This window comes from Pholcus phalangioides, unplaced genomic scaffold (assembly GCF_987345545.1).
Source record: "Pholcus phalangioides strain wild (caught in Gottingen) unplaced genomic scaffold, Ppha-v1.0 ptg000024l_1, whole genome shotgun sequence".
NCBI classification, from domain to species: Eukaryota; Metazoa; Arthropoda; class Arachnida; order Araneae; family Pholcidae; genus Pholcus; species Pholcus phalangioides.
The window spans coordinates 4599249-4622828 of NW_028301616.1; the positions used below are offsets into that span (position 1 = coordinate 4599249).

The 23580-nt window shown below is 33.2% G+C and overlaps 1 protein-coding gene across 1 annotated transcript in view; it reads right to left on the reverse strand.

Moving 5' to 3' along the window:
• Positions 1–300: 300 nt before the first annotated feature.
• Positions 301–23580, reverse strand: part of Rab23 (RAS oncogene family member Rab23) — a 29024-nt gene continuing 5744 nt past the window's right edge. Inside the window, exons 2-9 of the mRNA XM_089250585.1 lie at positions 18883–19046; positions 15870–15991; positions 13347–13432; positions 12955–13031; positions 10656–10735; positions 7331–7413; positions 6489–6575; positions 301–1185 (exon numbers count right to left, since the gene is read on the reverse strand). Of these exons, the coding sequence (XP_089106711.1) occupies positions 1049–1185; positions 6489–6575; positions 7331–7413; positions 10656–10735; positions 12955–13031; positions 13347–13432; positions 15870–15991; positions 18883–18915 (705 nt within the window). The 5' untranslated portion in view covers positions 18916–19046 and the 3' untranslated portion in view covers positions 301–1048. The remainder of the gene's footprint in view (positions 1186–6488; positions 6576–7330; positions 7414–10655; positions 10736–12954; positions 13032–13346; positions 13433–15869; positions 15992–18882; positions 19047–23580) is intronic.

A 23580-nucleotide genomic window follows, 5' to 3' on the forward strand; every position in this document is an offset into this window, starting at 1 on the left:
GAGGGATTGTGTGAATTTTGAGCTGGAAATATGAATATGAACTTTTGGGCTTTCATCAGAGGGCAGCACTTAAAGTTGAACTTTCAGGGTTTTTATTAATATGGCTCCCAGGAGAAAGGGCCACTGGAAAAAGTGTGATTTATTACATTAAATTTTGTAATAAAATTCTGGAAAAAATTGTATGTGAAGATGAGAGATCATACCCTTGCGTCATCTTGGCTGAAAAAATTTGAACGAAATAATTTCTTCACAAAAAATAAAAAATAAAGATTTGTTGTCATTTTTATATTTTTAAGGTATTTTTTTAAATGTGTTTTTTTTTAATATCAAAAATGCAAAAACATTTTGAAAATTCTAAATAATGAATGCTCAGGTCTGAAAAGGATAGACTACTAGATTGTGTGTAAAAATTTCTTGAAATGGAGTATCTTGCACTTTTCTAGAAAACATGGACTTTTAGAGCCTTGCAATGCAGTTGTTAAGCACTGAGGATGAGTACTATTCCTCAAAAATTTGATTGTTCCCCCCACCCCACCCGTTACATCATTTAGACTGGGTTTTTTTTTCTTTTTTTCCACTATAATTAACTGACAAAAGCCCTGGTTCACGGCTTCCGCCAAAGATGCAACAAAATCTATCTCTCACACACCTTGTTGCAAAATAAAACATTGAGGTGTTTTTGTAAGTTTACTAATATTGCCTTACACACAAAATAATTCCTGTCGTGCCAATAAAACACAGCAATAAGATGCAGAAATAACTATTTGAATGGGTGTAAAAAAGAAGGAATGTCTTGCAGTGGTTACACATGCATATCTCGAAAGCCAATAAAATGGATTTTTATAACACAACCTTAGAAATCAGATTTCAGATTTGTTTTAGTTCCCGAATTCATAAAAAATATGTTATACGAAATAACTGCAACATTAGCATATAATAATAATAACCGTCAATACATTGCGGAAAAACAAACCTACAACAATTCTAAGCGTGTACATTTTTTTCACACAAACAAACGTTAAATGAATTTGAAAAAAAAAAAAAAAAATCACAGTAAACGGCAGGTGCGGAAAAATCTTTTCCCACTTTTTCTTCTTTTGGGCTTATGCAGGGAAATAGTTCCATTCGATGGGTATGACAGAGAATTTCTAGAATGATTGCTGTAAGGCGACATGTCATTTTGACCTGCGGAGGGAAAGAAAAGAATCTCAAAATTACTTGCGAAAAATGTGGCAACATATAATCATCAATCATACCTAACGTTTCAAATTTGTTATTACCAGTTTCTAGATGTTTCTAGATGTTAGCATTCAATGATTGGCCAACTAGCTTCCTAAATATACAGGGTGAGCGAGAAGTCCTGAACACATTTTAAAAATTAATGAAAAATCAATTAATATTGACATTTAAAGGAGTGGTTTGCACTAAAGTATTTATCATGGCCTAAAGTTCCTTTTACAAATTACAAAAGGTTAAAAGTTTGACTCGTGCTACATCACGAAAAACTTGGCATAACACATGTGAGAAATGTGTGACACAAACAATGCCTAATTAATGTCCATTATGATTTACTTCACATGAAACTACTGCATTCAAATATGAGCCCAGCACCCTTTCACTTGTTTATATATATATCCATATATCCCAAGTTAAAAAGGGTGCTCATATTAAATAATATGTGGTAGTTTTATATATATATATGCATAACGTAAATCGTAATAAACATTGATTATGCTCAGTTTGTGTTGCATTTTATGTGCTACATTGAGTTTTTCATTATGTGGTGTCATCTGTGAGTGAAGTTTGAACTATTTTTATTGTTTATTTAAAAAAAACTTGATGTCTTGATAAGTGCTTTAGTCGAACCGCATCTTTTTATATCAATTAGTTGGTCAAAATGTGTCTAAGACTTTTCGCCCACCCCTTACATTCTAAAGTTTGTTCAAATACAATAGAATTATGATAATTTAAGTCTCAGTAATTTGGAATGGCTCAGAATTTTCCCTTTCACCCCATCTTCCCCACAGGAGCAGTTACAGTGAAGTCTCAGGAGTTTGAGGTTCCGGATAATCTGAGGTGCTGGAACTTTTCGAAATTCCTTCTCAAAACTTTCCCGGTGAGGACGAGTTTTATGTCATTTTCTGTACTTTTTCCAATGAATGCAAGTAGTTTCAGTTTGAAAAGGGGGGGGGGGTGTCTTGATTTCTAGACTAGGGACCACCTCCCCAGCCAGAATTTTTCACAGGTCCTCTCTATAGTAAATTTATATTTTAAAAGAAAACAACCAAGAAAATAATATATCAAGCTTCCCAGGGCTGGACTTGAGCAGGTGGGAAAGATGTGATCACACCACTGGATGAACAGCTAGTGTGTTTCACTCATTGGATTCTTTTCAAGATGACGATGGCGATATGAATTCTGTGTGTCATGGATGGTTTCATGACTAGACGGAAGGAAGGTAGGGGGGACGAGTAGTAACAAAAAACGTCCTCTCTTCATGGGAGTGCATTTCACTCACTCCAGAGTTCAATCGGTCTTAGGTTCCATTGGAAACCTGCATTATATTCTGATATGAGTTGGCAGAGGCGAGGTGTGGCCTTTCGGAATATACATGGACTTGGCGCTGTAGAAGGATGTCCTTTTTTAATTAATTATATTTTTATTTATTCGTTTTTTTTACATTTCAGTGTCGCTGTAGATGTTGGGGATGTGTGATCGTCCATAGCACTTCAGAGGCACAATACAAATCCTCAGTCTATTGTGACTATATTCACCAAATCTACAAAATAAAATCATAAAAATGATGATGAATTGCTCACAAGCATAAAAAATGCACTGCTAAAGGTGATGATAGAGCACTCCATATTGATGAGACATAGTTTGCGATACATGATATTTAATTATGAGGTTATAAAGAAGATATTTACAGGTACATATTTACATTACATTAAGAGAGAGAAAGACGACGTGGATGCATCTGGTGTGAGAGCTGATCTGGTGTTTCCACACACACACACGGCCCTTCAGACCTTCCGAAGGGGCATCCAGCCATGTGATCATCTCGTGCTTCAGTACAGAATGTGCTAAGATTCTTTCACATGACCAGAGTGTGCTTGGTAAGAGAGCCAGTGTGCAAAGTATAATAATAAATATAAGAATATTGAGGCTCTACAGCATTTTTACAGTTAAACTTGGTTATGATGACCTCAGTTGTAACAATATTTTGGCTATAATATCAATAATTGACCTTCCTGGATGATTCTTCATAGAGAATAATGTTAATGAACTTTGCTTGTAACATAGATGAAAATGAAATGGCCTTGGATATAGCAACACATTTTTTATCATTTTTGCTTCTTTTTTTAATGGTGTTTTCCCAAGGAATTCTTAGAATCAGAGCCCTGCATATTAAATTAAAGCAATGCTTATGCAGTCTGACTCACTTATAATGAATACGGATATTAAGAATTTTCATATATAAGTTTTCCCATGTCCCGTGAATTTCATATTGCATCTGTTATTTTGATTGTTTATAACGAACACCAATTCCAGCAGTTTTTTAAATAATAACGTGATAATCACATTCCCAAGGAATCAGCATGATCTGTCCAGGGAATTTGTTAGTGTTAGTAAACATCCATGCCCGAACCGGGATTCAAACCCAGACCTGCACAGTGAGAGGTTAGCTCCCTAACCACTCGACTGCATTGCCTATAATGAATTTTCAGTCAGTTTTGAAATATGAATTGTCAGGAATTTCTTTGTTTTCTTATCTGTTAATTTACCTTTCTACAATTAGGTCCTTTCCTTGGAAGAAAATCCATTTGCAACTTTTTTGAGTATTCTACAAATGGTAAAATCTTTTCTGCTTCACATTTTTTTATTTTTTTCTGTTAAATTCTTAGAGAAGGTAAAGATAAGATGTACCTTTATATATATATAAAGGGGCTCAAAAAAGCCAAAAATTTAAAAAAAAGGGGAGGGAGATATCGAAAAAAATTCTAGATTCAACATAGTTCATTATCAACGATTTGGAACAAATCAGAATTGAAGAGAAAGTTCTTGGATGGTTCAAGAAGAAATACAGAAAAAGAGCTCATATTGTTGTGGAAGCACTTCTTTTTGAATGGTTGAAAAAAATTCAAGTGAAAATATGGAACAGTAACCCGAGCCTTGCTAAAAGAAAAAACATTAAATTTTGCATGATTTGCACATAGGAAAAAATTATTTTAGTACAGAACATTTATCTTACACAATCAACTGAAAAAAAAAACTAAAAAAAGTGATTGACAAATATTTTCGTTGAATTACGTAACATTTAAATTAAATTTTACCCTTCTTTTTCTTCTAAATATATTAGTCTAATCTTTATTTATATTTTAAGAATGCTTAGAATATTGAAAAATGCTTGTCATATGTAAATTATGCTTCATTTTGCTTGAATGCATCATTTTAAAACTGGTATGGAGATATAACGAAGTTCACATAACGAATAGTTTCGCGGTTTTTTTCTGACTTCATTATAAGCGGGTCTGACTGCATGTTGTTCTAGTCAAACCTAATGCTGGAAGTAAGTTTTATTGCATGTTTGATGCTCAGACTTGCTTATTGACATTACAGTAATTTTTTCTTTTTTTTTTCAAAGACTTTTTTCAAAATAAAAATGTCTTGTTTTCTCTACAAAGCTTATTTTAATTCACAGTCTTTACTATAATCAAGTATGAGGGTTATTTGCATAATTTATGAATTGTTTTATAATGATTAGACCAGCTTCAGTGTCAATGGACCCATGTTGCACAAGAAGGCTGTCGAAAGAGGCCTGCCACCTCTTTAAGATTTTCCCAAAATGGGGAATGGCTCTCTTCTTCGAAGGGCTGCTGACTCTGGAAACTTTCTTTGGTTCCATGGAATTGTTTGGCTAGATGCATGGGGTGATGCTCACACAACGAGAAACAATGCCACATTGAGAAGAAGAATGAAAATTAACAGCAAGGTCACCAAAGCACGGCGACAAAATCCAAGGTAACCGAGACAAGTTTTCCATGGAAAACATCTACAAAAACCGAAACCGAGGATAACTGAAGTCAACGAAAACCGAGAATTTCCAGATGACATGTATTTAGACATTTAACAGAAAATAAAATTAAAGTTAAAATAGAATTTAAAATTTTGGAAATGATGGGACTTTTTAAGTCTTTTAATTCATTCCGGATATGGCCCAAAATTTTGAAGATACATTTTTCTTCTTTAAACACTTAGGGGCCATTCAAGTATTACGTAAGCAGATTTTCCGCCATTTTTGACCTCGTCAGCAAAACACTGACCCCCCCCCTGTCAGCAAAATTCCATCAGCAGCTTGGAATATTTTATATCTTCAAAAAGGGGTGGTTGATGACGTAAGCAACCTTCAAACCCCCCCCCCCCTGTCATCAAAAGTCAGAAAATCCGAAACCCCCTCCCTCCCCTCGATGCTGACATAATACTTGAATGACCCCTTAAGAGTGCTATAAAAAGGCAAAAAATTATCAAAGTTAAAACGAACAGCTTCAAAATTGATAAATGAGAATTTACAGGAAGATGAGATACTGAAGATATTTTTATTTTATACCATGCATACAACCAACACCTGCTTTAACAGACCGAAGCTGGTGTTGACAACCCAACTCAGGTTCATAGCCAGAAATTTTATTCGGAGGGGGGCCAAAGTGATGGAACAATAGATTTTGCCATCTTTCCCCTCCCCCTTTCGGCATTTTCTCACATTTCAGGGAGTGGGGACCAGATCCCAAGTCCCTCCTACAGCCTTGACCCAGTTGAATTCGTAGGTGTCCCCCATACATTTTTATTTTGGTCAACTCATTTTTGCATCTGACACATGTAGATGGAAAAGATAAGTTCCTAAAGCAGTTCCCAAAGTAGACAATATCACCCCCTGGTGGGCGATGGAATGGTTTGAAGGGGGCAATAGAAGCTGTATATTTAGCATAGGATCCTATGCATGGCCCCCCCCCCCACATCCTGCAGTGGAGCTCCCGGCTGAGATTTTTTGTGGGCCCAGATACGAATTCATAGCGTGAAAAACAAAAAATGATGGTAATCATCCCACGCCCCAGGGCTGGAGCCCTGTCAGCCCCACCCTTATGGGGGGTCATGATCCTATGGGTTCACTAGAGTTGGTGGGGGGGGGGCAATGAGAGCAAAAAAATTCTGATGAAGTGGAGGCAATGGAACAAAGAGTTTGAGAAACTATGCAGTTTGATGAGCCTTGTTCTGAAAGAACGCATGGTTTGAAAACATGGCTTCTTTTTTTTCAACCCATTTTCTATTAGCTGAATCTTTCACTTCACATGAAATGATTCAAAAAACTTTATTTTTAGAAAGAAAAGTGGGGCTACATCTGGAAAAAGATTTAGAGAGTTTACTAAGCCCTGCATTACTATATTTTCTTTGTATGATCTTATGAAGAAAATAAATAAAGTAGAACTTACCATTTCCGAGTAGATTCATACTATGGCTAATCTCTTCTATTGGCTCGTTCATTTGATCGATGTACTTTTGTACCAAGTATCTAAACACTGTAAACCATAAAGATGAAATCAAAGACTTGTTCATCTGATAACTTATTATTTTTATACACAGTGCTTTGAAACTCCGCATAATATCTTCAAGAGGTTGTTGAGAACATCAAAATAAACCATATTTATATGAGAAAGCATGGCCAGAAACAATATCCAAAGATGATAGATACCACTGTTTCGCTAGCACTCTATGTGGACATTTAGAGCTTTTTTTCAGGGGGGTGGGGGAGAAGAACTTTCAAAACCAAGATATGTGCAGAAGTATTGCATGTGAGTATCATTATTGTTGCTACTGAAAACTCAGATTGATAAATGGGGTTTTCAATAAAGTTTTTCGGGCTTCTCATTTATCATAGATTGAAGTTTGCACCTGATGTTCCCAGATTTTGGAGCTAAAATTGATAACTGCGCACATATTTATGCATTGGCTTAGCTTTTTTTGAATGGAACTACACTATTGTGATTAGTCATTGTTCAACGTAGGGCTGTAACTGTGATTTTTTTTGTGAGGGAAAGGGCAAACATGATTTTTCCAACAGGCGTTTTGTAAACCGTTAATTTCATTGTATTTGAAAAAAAAGCCCTGATTGCCCACCTAAGGCATTGGAGAACTAGGCCTGCTATTGTCTCCTCATGGCATTACTAGTCGTGTTTTGAATATGGTTTTCAATTTGACATTCTCTACAGCCTTTCAAAGATTTTGTGTAGTGTTTCTGTTCAGCAAAACTGCTAGATAATGAATTCAAATTTACCTTCAGATACATTATAATCTTCTTTGACAGAAGATCTGTAGAAATTGAGTCGTAACCTCCTCGCTAAAAATTCGGCTTCATCTCTGTAATGTAATATAGAAAAATATATTATGAATATGTTTTACATGAGTCATACAAGATTCCTTGGAAGATTGGGACAAGTGCTCTACTAACTAAGCTATGGAAACATATGTATATGCTCCAAGGGAGAAATATTCTATGCTGAAAGGCTCCATACATGGATGGCAGCAGCAATCAACTAATAGCTCATGAATGGCATAAGTGACAGTCGCCATCTGGTGGCCTATGTCATTCGTCATTCATGAGCTATTAGTTGATTGCTGCTGCCATCCATGCTCAGCCTTTCAACATATATATATATATATATATACACTCCAAGGGAGAAATATTCTGTTTCCATAGCTTAGTTGGTACAGCACTCATCCGGAAAATGAGAGACCAGGATTCGAGAGTCCGCAGGGACAGAGATGGATTTTCTTCCTTGTAATAATCATCTCCAAAAATATAACCAGTCTTTCGAGGAATCTTGTATTAACAAGTGGAGAGGACATTTCTACTTACATGGATCATTCTCAACCCTATTAGTTCAGTTTATATTAAATTATTTGACAACAAACTTTTTTTTATTTGGTCACTTTCTACTTATATTCCAGTTTCTGAGAAGTCTGACTGTGTTTTTCATTACTTTTTCATTAATAGGTTTTTAAAATTTGCTTGAACAAATTTCCATTTGTTAAGGAAACGTTCTTCTCCTGGCTGTCCCCAGCCCATTTTCCAAATTTTAAAATGATAACTTAAAACAAGAATATATTCTTGTTTTCAATAATGCATATTATTTGGATCAGTATACTTTCATATTTCATCATTTTTCATAATCTATATTTATAAAATTGATTATCTGTGTGTGTATGTTCTCTATACAAATCTACAATTTTAGATCTATCATTGCCGAATTTTGCATACATACCAAACAGGACCCAACTTTAACGATAGGCTACTTTAAAAGTTTGTCAGAGCTAAAAAAATGTCCGATATGAGCAAAAAACTGTCTGGCAACAGTGGTTCCTGGGCCTCAACAATTACTTTCGGAATGTTTACTTTGGTTACTGTGATTCCCTAAAACATTTCAGATATGCATATACGTTTACAATGGCTTTTCATCTTTTTTAATGCTGTTGGTATTATGTATAATAGTTTATATGCCTTTATAATAGTTTGTCACTTTTTCAATCCTCCCAGTAATTGAAGAAAACTCGAGCAGCGCCAGGTATTATAGCTAGTTTTAAATATTTTTTTATTGATAGTTTATAGCCAAATGAAAGTTTTCCCAAGCTTTTTTTTTTTCCTTTGTGACATTTGGAAAACAGGTACAAATTATACAGCACCAGTTGCCACCTGTAAAATTTTGTGTTGAAAAGGTTAAGAGAGACAAATGTAGCCACCACGTAAATTTCTTTTTAAATCAGTTAGAATTGTAAATTACTTCACAAATTAGATTTGTCCAGGAAAAAAGAGGAGCATGTCTTTATTAAATGTTCTTCTGGATATGTATATATATATATATATATTTTTTTTTTTTTTTGTGAGAAAAATGTATAATTAAAAATTATTTTCACTTTACCATGTTTTTCAGTTTGAAGACATCTTATTATTTCTGAAAAATACATATTTTTTCAACATGCTTAGTTTTTGATAAGTGTTGCAAAACATGTAAAAACGTCCTTCTCCTGGCATTAGGTAACCAGAAGATAGGTTTGGTTATAAGTTCGGGGGGGGGGGGGAGAAAGTAAAAAAAATCAAAATCTTTTGGCTGCAATCATCAAGCTGCAGTAATGTTTCATCTAAAGACATTGCTTTGAGAATGCAACTCATTCTCTAGCGAAACAGAGACAAATTGGAAATCTGTCGTTTCCAAATTTATGAAAAAAGTGTGAGAAACAAATAAAGAAATGAAAATGCTATTGACAAAACAGCTATTCAGAGTATCAGTGTTTGTCCAAGTTGAAAATAAACTACCAAAATATATGGAAAATGTGAGTGTCAAGCATAATATCCATTGAACTCGCTTATCTGAAGGAAACCTCCATGATGGTAGACAAGCATCTTGCTACTCACACCCTTCATTTGATAGCTGGACACCCTAGGTAAACTTTTATGGCACTCTCACAGCAAAGTCAAACTTGATGAAATTCTATTTAACAATTCCTTTTAAGGCAACAAAGAGCTTATTTTTCATCAAAATAACAACTGACAATGCAATAGTTACCAACTGAGGAATAACCATGATGAACAGGTGAGTGACCATATAAGTGAACTGGTGAATGATTATATGAGTGATGGACAGTATGAATGACCGCAGCTATGCTCAGGGCCAGATCTTGAATGGTCGACTGGTCACAGAAGGCGCCGAATTTTAAGGGTGCCAACTGAAGGGGAGCAGTTTTCTAGGGTGAAAACTGAAGGGGAGGGACAATATTTTTACCACCAAAATATCATTCGCTTACACATGAAAAATTTCCAGAACCAGCCCTGGCTGTGGTGGTTGAGTGGCCATAGTGACTGACTCGCATTGCAAGGACTCTGGTTCAAACCTTATTGTTGGCACAGTGGTAGTTGGCTGAAATTGGTTTTTCTGTGGTTCTCAACTTTGAGGTGCAAATGCAAGCCGATCTTCCCGTTAAAAAGTCTTGCCACAAAAAGCAACAGGCCTACAATGCCACAAACATTCCAATCATTACACTTCACTCATAGTTCGAAAAATAGATGGAAGTACTGTAACAAGTATTACACAGAAACAAACATCATGTTAGGTTCATAACTCATGCATGCACATTCCAACATGTACTCATTCATTAGAAATTCCACAGAGGAATATGTACAAGGTGCATGTGTGGTTTAGTAGTAGTATGACTGAGACAATCACTTGCTTATTTGCTCCCTCACTCCCTTTAATGAATTGTTTGTCAGCGAATATTCCTAGTAATTTTCTGCACACAAGCTCTTTTTGCCTAATGAATCAATCTATAATTAGGATTATAATCATTTAATTTTCTGTACATATGAATTGTTATCATGGAGTTTTGTACTTATCGGACAACTCTACACGTCAATTTCTTTTGTCACAGAGTATATATTTAATATAATCAGCTACATATAGGATTAGTTTAATTTGAATGTGTATAGGCTGAAATGGCCCCATAAACTATAGTTTTAATGTTAATTCAACTTTTATTGATTTAGTAACGCCTAGTAAATCGGTGTTGTTACACATTTGTGTGATAGAGTGATAAAACTTAATGCTTACTTAGTTACGGTTGCTTGATCAATGAGATCAATTTTGTTCTGTACAATAACCATAGGAATTCTTCCACATTCATTTTCTACCTAATAAGGCGAAATGAGAAAAAGGTCATCGAGTCGTAATCATTAATTGAAACTAAAACAATATCCATCCAAAATAATTTATAGTTTTTATACACAGTTGTGAGTCATATTATTGTGCCCATCATTTTAGGCATCAGCTAAGAAAGAAAGCTAATACTGTAGAACCTCAATAACTCGACATTTATTATTCTCATGGTTGGCATATTACTAAGTTTAATGGGGAGAAACCTTTAACTCAGCATGAGATGACTGCTTAAGTCGACTATGATTCATGATATGCTATCACCATTAATTTTTCGAAATGGCCCATGGATTGCCCAGTTAATAAAGTTTTGTGACATTTGTCCTATATTTCAACTATTCTTTGTTTCTTTTTTTTTTTGTTGGTCAAAACATTTCCCTCTTATCTTCAGGGTAGGGTAATTTTTCACTTTTTAGAGCCTGGAAGTTCAACTAGTGAACTACGAAAATCACAGATGATATCTGAAATTTTTGAGCGAGAGATGGTTGAATAAGCTGAAAATGAAGGTTTTTTTAGATCGAAAATTTCAAGTTAAAAAAATTTAATTTTTTTTCTAACTTTTGGCAATCACGCTGCTGAGTTGCAAATGAGATATTTTGATACACTTATGCTTTTTCACCATAATTTGAGATTATTCAGAAACTTTTGTAGAGAAGTGCAGATATTTTTTCTCTTAATTTATAGATGATGGAATAGAATTGTTCAACTATATATATAAATACATTTACATGACATAAATGATATTCAAAAATTGGGAGGGTGAGATCAAATGAAACCTGGGTAACTTGACATATGCTCTTAAGTCGACATGTCCATCAGTACATTTTGGGTGTCGGGTTATTGAGGTTCAACTGTGCAGGGCTTCCAGACACATAGAAAGTCAGAGAAATCTAAGGAAGACTGGGGAAATGACAAGTGATGGAAAGAAACATGATGTCCCTCTCTGCTGTTCATACAGAGTAATACCAAGCAGAGATGAAGATGAAATTTGGAAAGAAAATTCACATGTTGTGATCATACTGTGGGGCAGTCCAGGCGAATGCTCTACCATTAAGCTACAGGGACTGACATTTTCTTTGATTCAATGACATTTGATTTGATATACTACTACAGGCATATGAATTTTCTTTCCAAACTTCATCTCTACTTGGTATCCAGTCTTTTGTACTCTGTATGAACAATGGAGAGTGACATCGTTTCTTTCTATATGTCTTCATCTGGGGGCTATTGTCATCAAGAGCTATTAGCTGAGCTAGGAGGCTGCCCATGCAAGTTCCCATTTGGCATTTATATATGCTCTTAGGAAAGAATGGTAGAGTACTCGATCAGACTGTGACAGGTTGGTGGTTCAATTCCCACAGAGGCATGTGAGTTTTCTTTCTGAGATGAAAAATAGTCAGAGAAAATTGTTGGCAAAAGTCAAGGAAATATGCAAATATTTGATAAAAGTTCAGGGAGGGGGACTCCAAAAAGAAAAATAGGAAATATGAAAGTTAACTATCTTGGTCAAGATTTTGAATTAGGTGGGTTGTCCACTGGAAGCTACTATGAGCGATAACAAGTTGTATGTACATGTAAGACTACTACAACAGTCTTGCACATACATACAACTTGTTTTCACTCGTAGGAGAATCCAGTGGACCACCAGCCTTCTTTCAACCAGTTTCGGTCAGGGAAATAGGCAAGCAAATTTTGCTGGGAACCCTGTAATAAAACAAAGCAAGAGTCATAAGATGGTTATGTGATGATACAAAGTTAGATGTACATATTCCATAAATTTGTATCTGAACAATTCCAAAATGTATCACACATAGCATTGTGCTCTGCAGACATGTTATGGCTGTTCCTATTGTACGCCTGCATCAAGAAAGATCCTGACTAGGACTAATCGGGTGTGTTGCTACTTGTGCTCATCAAAATCCATCGGTTTATTGTAGTAGGTGAGTATCTTATCGATCTGAGCTACTGGGTATATGATAAAGGAAAGAGTCAAAACAGGCAGAGCCCAAGGAATCTAGGTTTCAGTTTATGTGAAGTGCAGTAATAGTATGTGTAAAAGCATACCTTGCAGTGTTATGGATATGTTGTTCGTGGATACAGACTTTTCTGTGCCTTACATAATGAAGTGCACAGTAAAAGCTGGGGAATAAAGTGAAAAAAAAAATTCATAAGAAAGAGAGTAAATTGTTGTACATACCTTCCTTTTCCATGATTCAATGGCCTTGAATGAATCCCTGTCGATAGTGGAAAAGACCAGCACACAAGCTTGTGCACCTACAAATAGATCAAAACAGAAATCAGGATTTTCATAACTACTGTACCATAAACTGGGGTGACTTGGGTACAGATTTTAGGAATTTTTTTAATAATCCACCTTATTATAGCATATAGTACTAAAAATTGCATTACTAGAAATACATTTTTGGTTATTTGTTTATGTGCAAAGGTAATTGCTTTGTAACTTAAGTATAATGAAAAAAAAAATGGATGCAAAGTTGTACCGAAGTCACCTCTGGAGGTGTAGGGTGATGTGTTTGTTTGTACTTATTTAAAAAAAATTCATAATGTGGAAAGTAATGAAATAAATACCTCTATAATAGGCTTTTGTAATTGCATCAAATTCTTCTTGGCCAGCTGTGTCCCACAACATGAGCCTGACGTCCTCCCCAGAAAATCTGTTGATGCATTTGAAAAAAAAAAAAATGCATATAGTATTCAATATTTTTTTCATTTTTCATCATTGAGGAACAAAAGAAACATTAATTCACTAGCTTTTAATGCTTTTGTTTAACTCAATCTATTCTCATGCATAATGCTGTGATATTTCGTTTAACAAAGATAATTTGTTCTGGTATCACACACACACACATTCGTTAGCCAAAATCTTCATTAACTGAAACACGATTTTCCGTTATATATATATATATATATGGGTATTGGTATATGAGATTATTGTAAAAGGAGGAAGAGATTTCGTCCATGGATCCTGGTTGGGAGGTTTTTGCCTGGTTTCTATTTTTTTAATATATATATATATATATATATTAAAAAAATAGAAACTGGGTCAGCCCAGTGAGACAGCTTTTTCTCAGTCCAATACATCAAGGAAATAAATTGCTGGGAGGTCCATGAAAATAACCAATTTTTGCTTTCTGAAATGGACTCATCCAAACTTTTACTGCTCACCTGAACCCTATCCTTTCTTACCATTCAGTTCCTATATTGTATTTGTTACAAACAACAGTGAGCTTTCTTGTGAAGCTTGGGTGTAGCTATTGAAATCCAATTGATGGGGCATCTACGCTTGTCTTTCCTCATTCCCACCCTGATGACAGTTGTAAATCATCCCTTCCTGAAAACTGAAAACTATAATTGGTGATACCAGGGTTCCAATGGGTAGTTATAACCCATCAAACCCTCTTCATCATTACCCTGCTGATTCAGTAGCAGTACCATGGTTTGTATGCATTGGGGGGGGGGGTGAATCCATAGGTTCACCTGACATCCAAAAGGGCTCTTTTTTCACAAGGAAATAGCATTAATCATACACGTGCCCAACCAGGATCCATGGACGAAATCTCTTCCTCCTTTTACAATAATCTCATATACCAATACCCATATACCCTCCTCCATCCATCCGTTTTGGCTTTTGCTTGTAAAGAGTTAAAATAGAATGCCCAACTGCAAACCTCTTCAATACAAAACAATATTATAGACTCAATGCATTACAATACCGCTTCTTTGAACTAATTATAGCATAGATTGTTATAATTTTGCAGGTAAAGTTTTTTTGAACTTCCCAATAATGGCTACATTTTCATGACCCCCCCCCCCCCATTGCTGGCTGTTGTCATGTTGTCAGGAGGTTTCACTGTACAATCAAAACTGTGTATCATACAAACAAAATGTTGTCATTAGAGTCTTGATTACATGCATTTGCGTATTTTGGCCTTTTTTACCAGTAGTGTATATGAATGCATAAAATCAAAGAATCTTCAGAATAAGTGCATATTTTTGAATGTGTATTCAAGCTCAATCACTTTTTTAAAAATTATTTTTCAAATAAATATTGCTCGTAACATTTTCATAACACCTGTTTTTTTCACCACACAGGTTGGATTTAGTGAATTAATAGAGATGTTTGTAATACTGTATTTTCCAAATATCAACCGTTTTATTGTAAGGCTATTTCTACAGATATGTCAAAAGTGTTCAAATTTTTCAGGAATAGTGTCAAAATTCTTTTGTTACTGGCATTTTGTTACTAAAGCAGCTACAACAAACTAGAAATTAAAATTCTTAAATAAAAAATATGTAGAAGAGTTATTTGCATATGCAAAGTATATAAATATGTGGGGATATTTTTTGTAAATGAATATGCACCCAAGAAAAAGAAAATATGCATTTTAAAAATATATGTTTTTTTTGAATGGTGATTTTTTTATATGCAAATTTTCTTATTTTTGCACATATTTCAGAATTTGTAACTTTTTCAGGATATTTTAGTGCATATTTTGGCATTTTTATGTGCATATTTGCATATATTTATAGCATATTTCACTAGCTTTTGGTGCATATAATCTGGGCTCTAGTTATCATCATACTAATAAATACAGTTGAAGTTCAATTTTATGAACCAACATGTTTCTACGAATAGTCCCTAACAATATGCCATTTCTTTGAATGTCTTTCCCATTTAAGAACATTTTATGAACTAATTGCCAAATTCTACATGATTTCATAAAAACAAGCTTTTACTGTATTTAGGCACATGTAGCTGTACTGGACAGCAAAATTTCAGAGGATGCAACGTTTAAAAAAAAATTTTTTTAAGGTTGGTTTGTGTGTATGTGAGCAAAGGAATAAAATATTTACGAAAACACCAGTGCAAAAGAGACCCCTAAATATGAGCCTAATTATAAAAAAATATAGCGAAATTTTTATTTCGCTATATTCCTATTTTATTCATTTTAAAAGAAATTTAAAAGATATATGAATGGTGAAAAGTACATTCAAGCCATGTTTTAAATCACATGTTTTAGTTATAAAGACTAAAAATATTTAAGAGAAGAATATAAAGATATAACAATAAAGACTGTAAAAAAAGCTTACTCGATTTGCCTTTCTAAGAAATCTACGCCTATTGTCTTTTTATATTCATTAGTGAATATCCCTTTGCAGTACCTTTGGATCATACTCGATTTGCCCACTGCTCCATTTCCAACAACAACAACCTTTAAAACATATCAAGATGAGAAAGGAAAACCAATATCTTAAACACTGAAATGTTTCAAACAATTTACTATTCGAGTTATTGCATAGGTAACTGTTAAGGGAGTGAATTTTTATGAAACTCCTGCGTAATGATATCCTCTATAATGATATTACTGTCTGGTCCTGGCACGCATCTCATAGTGTTATTATATTTCAACCATAACAAATCTCATATAGGCTAATGATACTTTTTAATGTCTTTTGAGTATGATTACATCTAAGAGTTTCATTGTATTTAACCCTCTCAGCAGCATCGATGAGATATTTTGCGCTCTTAACATAATATATGCAGGTATATTGAGCTGCGGACACATGCGTGCAATTGGTCGTAAACGACACCCACTCTCCACCACAAGTCTACTAAATACATACTTTTACGTGACCAGAGCTCAAGTTACAGATTGCAAAAAGTAAAAGTATGTAACTTGACAACGTGTTAGAAGTCTTTTATTTTAGCAAGCCCAGATATAGTGATTTCTCACTTATGCTTTGGTGCAAGAGATAAAAAAAAATGCATGCATGAGAGAGATTTATTAACCTACTAGCTATTACTTGCGGCTCACTTGCATGAATTTCGTAATCTAAAAATTCCCCCTTACCCTTCAAAAACTCACTTGAAAAAACCCTTCAAAGTGAGTCTTTATGTCATGAAATAAAGCTACTGACCAAATTTAATATTTATAGCTTCAGCCGTTTTGGCTCAGTAGTGATGAATCAGTCAGTCAAGATATGTTATTTTATATACATTGTGTCCTTGAACTCACGGGCCAAACCTTAAGGGAAAGTAAAATACACATAGAGAAGCATTTTTAGTATAGCAATGTGGGGTTGGAAATGAGAAAACAGACATCATCTTATGTATCGATGTTGGTTGTGACACATTTTAGCACTTACTGTAATTATTAATGCAAATAAAAAGCTTTTTTAATTTCCTCAGAATTTTGTTTTTAGTTTTTTTTTTCCGCCAGCACTTTCCATTTCGACCCCATATTGCTGTACAAAGAAAGAATGTTATTTATGTGTATTTTACCATCCCTTAAAGTTTGGCCCATGAGTTCAGGGACAATCAATTAGATGACTTCGACCAGGAATGCAGAAAATTGTCTCGTAACTGAAAGAAACGGACAAGTAAGAGAGTGTATAAGTGAGAGATCCCTGTATTTTTCATAAAGCTTATTTCTCATTCTTCATTCTCAATGAAAGCTGATTTTTGAAAAAAATTATAAAGTTAAATATATAGTTGTGTGATGACAACTTTTTAAAAGACATCGTCTAGGCATGGGTTCATTTGAATATAAATTATGGAATATGTGTCTGGGGGGGAGGGGCATATTATGAAAATATATATGCCACATTTAGACAATCTTTACAGTAGATTAAGAGCATTACTAAATGTAACAATATATAACGAAAAAATACAAAGTACTATATATTAACATCGAGACAGAACATTTATGTGTATAGAATTTAAAAATTTATTAATAGGAATGACAAATGGCTTTAAAAAAACGAAAATAGAACATCGAATAGACATAGAAATATCAAGTACCCAAAACATTATTTCAACAAAATTTTTGTTGCATCGCCCCAAAAATAATAAACATCATCTACTCTAGCAATTACAAAAATAGTAATAAAAATACAGATTACAATATATTTTCCATGATCAAAGATACACAAATGCTGATTCAATAATTTAAAATAAATGACCAAAGAAAAACTAATTAGTATTTAATAGGCATATTATTCAATAAGTACGTATATATGACTGACACAAGAGAAATATTGAACACATTTAATGTATATGTCTCTTCCTTGGACGATTTTAACTTTACTCCTTTTATGAAGTAATTTTCTATTTGATTTTTATGTTTCCAGTTTTGAGTCTTACCAGTGTTAAGTGCAATCTGCCTACTGAGTTGTGTGATAAATAAATAAATAAAAAGTGAACATATTGTACTTAATTTTGTGTTTCATGGAATGGGTAATGATGGCATAGATGAAATTTATAAAATGTGCATGTACATTTTACAAATTTCATCTATGCCCTCATTACATGAACTCTACAGGGGGTGTTTGGGAACTGTTTAGAAAAATTGTAGGGGTGAGATAGTAGGCTACCCATGAAGATGAACAATATTTACAATAAAACCTATGATCGCAATTCACTCAGAGTGTTAAAAACTTGGGAAATACATCTAACAAGCAAAGGTCCTTACTAACATGATTTCTGCAATTCATTCCATTGTAAATATTGTTCATCTTGATGGGTGCTATCACCCCACTAACTTTTTCTAAACAGTTTACAAACACCCTGTATAGCTCATTGATTGAATATAACAGAAATTATTTCATCGATATCCAAAAGAAAGAAAAAATGTGGAAGAGAAGGAGGATTTTTTTTATTTTACCTTTTTTCAGCTTTTTTTAATACTTTAAAATGCAAAAATAAAATTGTACTAAGCATGCAGCTTAAACTCATGTACAAAATTTTTATTGGCCTGCAGGATGGACAGTAGTCCCTAAAGGTCACACAGTGCTTGTATTTGTGTGTATGTGTGTGTTTCTTTGTTATTTTGATGTAAATGTGCTATATGCCCCAAAGCAGAATGTTTTCCTTTGTTTTGCAAGGAGCCCTCAGTTGACTTTATATGCTCTGCAATAAAAATTCTCGTGATAGTGCTTTTCTATGTGCAGACGCATTCTTTCCTTGAAATTTGTGCACGGACTGTTTTGTAGCAGCACTGATTATAGCGTACATCACAATTTCAGGCATCCTCTGCTTTGAGGGTTATGTGTATGTATGTTTTGAAAAAAAAAATTAATAAAATAGTAGAAATACTAACTATACCTTGATAGCGATTTCAAAATCTTCTTCCCTCATATTAATGTCACAAATGAATCTTCAGTCATCTTTCCACTCTATTCGGTAATATATGTATCAGTATGTGATTCCAACATTCCCAATAAACCATCATGGAACTTTGATAACTTCACATAATGAGATGAACTGTCCTAAGTTGAAGAAGAGAAATTAACTGATAGGCCTATATCAAACAAAATATTGCTAATATATCAGATGCTTTGGAGAATTGCATGACATTTTAAATAAAAAGCATATATAGAGGCTGTCCTAAATTGATTGCATAGTGGCTATCTCTGCAACTGTCGACTTTAAAACTTCTAATTACTTATATTTTTTTTTTCAATTGATGTGCAGCTGAAAATATTGCATTCAAAAATATAAAAATTTTTGTAAATGACTTCTCAGAGCAGGATTCATATTTGACTAATCTGAAATTTTAGCAAACTGGGTCTACATAAAAAGTTTATTTTTCTGAAAATTTCCAGGAAATGAGCAGAGAAAGCATTTATACAAGGTTGGATTTTTGCTGGGACAGTGGCAAAAATTTGTAAAAATGAGAAAAATAAAAGTTAAGTGATGGATATTGCCCAAACCATCAATTATAATTGAGGGTAGCATTGATAAACAAAAGTAAGACATTTAACAATTATTAAGGTCTTATTTTTTTATTAGTTTCAATTATCTAAGTAGTTAGGATTATATCCAAACCTTGATTAATAAAAATATGCAGTAACAGACAAAAAACTTTGAGGTATCGTTAAATCCTCTCATCAAACCATCTTTTAACATTGAAGGTTCTAGGCCCACATGAAAACTTCGACTTGAGTCAAATTCCAATTGCAGATGAAGACGGATATTGGGTTATTATTCAGTCTTTTTGCTGAATATTTGGTTCGGCCGAATGTTGCTTAAGTATTCAACAAATATCTGTAAATCTAAGTACATTAAACTGATTAAAAAAATTAAATTAATTGGAATTTCTCACATAGATTAAAAATTTACTGATTATATTTCATTGTGTGGTGTATATCCCTCCGTTAAAGAAGTTATGTCAAGATAAATTTCTGGGATAGGAAAAACGGAACACTATTGCAACAAGGTAAAAAAAAATGAGCATGAATTACATGAGTTCACTACTGGAGGATGTGTCTAGAGGCAAGAGAGGGCAAAGAACGTCTAATGAAGAAAAAAAACGAAAATTGTTTGTAATTTTATGATACCTAACTACTTGAGGGTAAATAATGGTTGACATTTTCTTAATTTAGATCAGAAATTGTAACCAATATTTAGAAAAATCAATTCTTTAACCCTTAAATTCCCGATTCTTTATGACAGAAATCACTAAACACCCTTCCAAATTCTGAATATATTTTAATGAAGTAGGTTTTCTTCAGATTTTCAGCACATGCAGATTAAGGGGGGGGGGGGAAATGGAAAAGTGTTCCATTGAGAAATCAACTCCATAAAACATCTGAACTTGTCAACATTAAAGTAAAGCTTTTAAGGAGGTGAGATATCTCGTAAATGTTGCTTAAAGGGTTGAGTAATATTGAAATACAATGTATCATCTGTTAATTATGATTCTCAGTATCATGGCGTTAAAAATCTCTTCATTACCAGTTTTTTTAAATATTTACTCAAGTAATAAATTTTGTAATTAAAAATTAAATTTCAGTAATTTTTAAAAATTATAATTTTATTTTAAATTAAAAACACTAATTTTATGGTGATGAATTTTAAAAAAAGTTGATGTTCGGCTGCCAAAAATTCAGGATTTGGCCAAAGCACGAGCTGAATATTTTGCATTCTGTTATTTGGCCAAATTAATATTCGCCCCATCTCTAATTCTGATGAGTTAGATATCTTTCTATTGTGAATTGACAGGACATATTTGAAGAGGACACTTATAAGTGCTTTTTGAACAAGTGATTTGCATCATAGACATATAGCAGTTCCAGAGTATTTTTAAAAAGTTTATTTTCTACAACAATATAAAGGGAATTTCTTATCCCAATAAAACATTGCAATCAAGTGTTAGAATTTTCTCGCTTTCAGCTGTCTTTTATGCATATTCCTTAGACTCTGATTAGTTTTTTGAAGTGAAATTTTTCTCTTGTCTATTTTCCTTACTTTAACCCTGTTTTGGTCTTCCTAACGATTGTTAAACAACTACTTGCACTTAATCTAGTAGAGCTCACACAACATCTCTCAGATGACAAGACTTATTTAATTGATGCACTGATATCTAAAAAAGAATTAGCCTGTGATGCTTCGGCTTTACACTAATTTTACATAGCGAAATGCAACCCAATGTGGTATCTATCAAAAGCCACACAACAATCACACTTTATGCATTAAATTTTTAGTGAAAGTCAAATAAATGTTGAAATTCAATATATTGAAATATTCTTAGATAATAAGACAAGTAAAATAATTTGAAATACATCACTTAAAACAAATACTGTAATAATGATAAAGAACACATGGCATCTCACAAAAACAGCAGAATCTTTAATGCAGAGTGAGATGTTTTTTTTCCTTCTGAATTTTGTACATACACTTAATGTTTTGATTCTAAACTTGAGAATAACTCTTTCAAAACTGTCCAAAACCTCACCTACTCTTCAGTATGACAGTATATGGCATTACGTTAAAGGAAAATCTATCACTTTTGATGTCATATTTTCAATTTAAGGTTTTGGAAATTTGAGAACTTTTAAGCAGCTTTTTTTCGTATTCGTTAGTAGGTTTATAAATATTTAGTATCATTAAAGGAAAATTAGTTGTTTTTTATGCCATAGTTTTGCAACTAAGAACAGTTTTTGAATAAGTTTGTGATATTTACGGCTATTTAGGGAAAATTTTTTTAATTGTGATTGAAATTAATTTTTTGTACAGTGAAACCTCTCAATATAACAATATTCTTATGAACCAACAAAAGATATTGTTGTAGAAGAAATTATCATTATATCAAGAGGTTATATCATGATGTTATATCATCAGGCATTGCCAAATTTATGCTGTTATTGGCAAGTCTTCTGAATTGCCCTTGTTAGTACCACCATAAAACGACTTTATGAGTGTTTATTCATAGCAAAAAAGTTGTAATTGATTTGTTGAGTAAAATTTAGTTGTTTAACCCTGCTAAGTTAGTGTAGTACACAAAAGTGTTGTGCAGTAAATTTACTGCATAATACTTTTGTGTACTATACAGAAAGTAGATTTACTGGAACTTCATTAACACTTTCAGAGAGTAGATGATGTAAAATATGGATGCTATTAGACACTTTCGAAAGAACAAAAACTGGTGAGGACTTTACAAATATATTGAAGGCGATTTTGAACAAAATATAAGAAATGTTGTTGAAGAAATTCCAAGTGAAATTTAAAAAAAATATCATTGTAGATAGATTTATCATTGTATTGAGTATCGTTATAGCCAGGTTTCCCTGTACATTGTTTCATTAGAAGGAAATTATTAGTTTCCATACCATTACCTTGCCTTTTAAGGTTTGTACAATAAAATACATGTGCCTTAACTAAAACTCCAAACCTGTTCAAAGTGACGGAATATGACACTAAATTTAAGTCTACTACAGCTCCGAACAAATCCTTGGCACCATGGCAATTAGAAAATTGATATTAGTGCCTAATATTTTCTACATGTGATTGCTAAATTAGAGTGTCAAGCTCTGGTCTACTATATTAATAGTTTATCCTCTAATGATACAGTGTTATAATACTAAAAAAAATACACTTGCGGTAAGAAAGTATCTGAGGGCTTCAAAAGTAGTTCTTTAAAGTGTATGAAACTGCCCGAAACCCCAAAGTAACAAAATTTGAAATGGAAACAATACCTAAAAGAAATCACTGATAAAAAAAAAAAATTTAATCTGAAATCTGTTAGAAAAATCTAAAAAATGATATTTTGGGGCTACATGTCTAAAAAAATCTATGATTTTTTTTTCTGTCTTGTTTTATTATTTCCTCTGTTTCAAATCAAATCTATTTATTAATTAATATAAGGTTAATAAAAATATTACATTTGATTAATGAAAACCACCAAAGAAACACCTAAGTCTCACACTGGTTGTTACAATGAAGTTAATTTATAAACACTAACAGTTGACAATATCAAATATAATTACAGTGATTAGTAATTTTGGAGAGAAAAAAAATCATGATAAAAAATCAAAATATACACACACATAAGTTATATATAAAATACATTATAATGATGCAGGGGGTGCTTTATTACTTATATAAAAAAAATCTATAAATCAACATGAGTTTATGTAATATGATTTGAAATAGTACAGCAGAGTTGACAAGGGAATTTTAAATAAGAAATTAACCATTTTGAGCGGGAAGTCAATCTGTAGCAAAGAAGGGGGGGGGGGGGGGAGTGTGGATTTGAGGACGAAATCAAAAGTAGTTTTCAATATTGACTATTTGAAATAAGTATTGTTTAAGAAGTTTTTTGAAAATCGAAAATGTGGATGGCTGTATGAGATCATTTGGAAGATTATTATAAAATTTAGGGATGAGGAAGCTAAAATGTTTTTTGAGAATATTTTTATGAACTAAAGGCAGAGAGTATATGAAATTATGTCTATTGGATGTTCGTGACGAATTCAAAGGTAAAGCAAACTTTTTTTCTTGATTATAAGTATGGATCTAAAA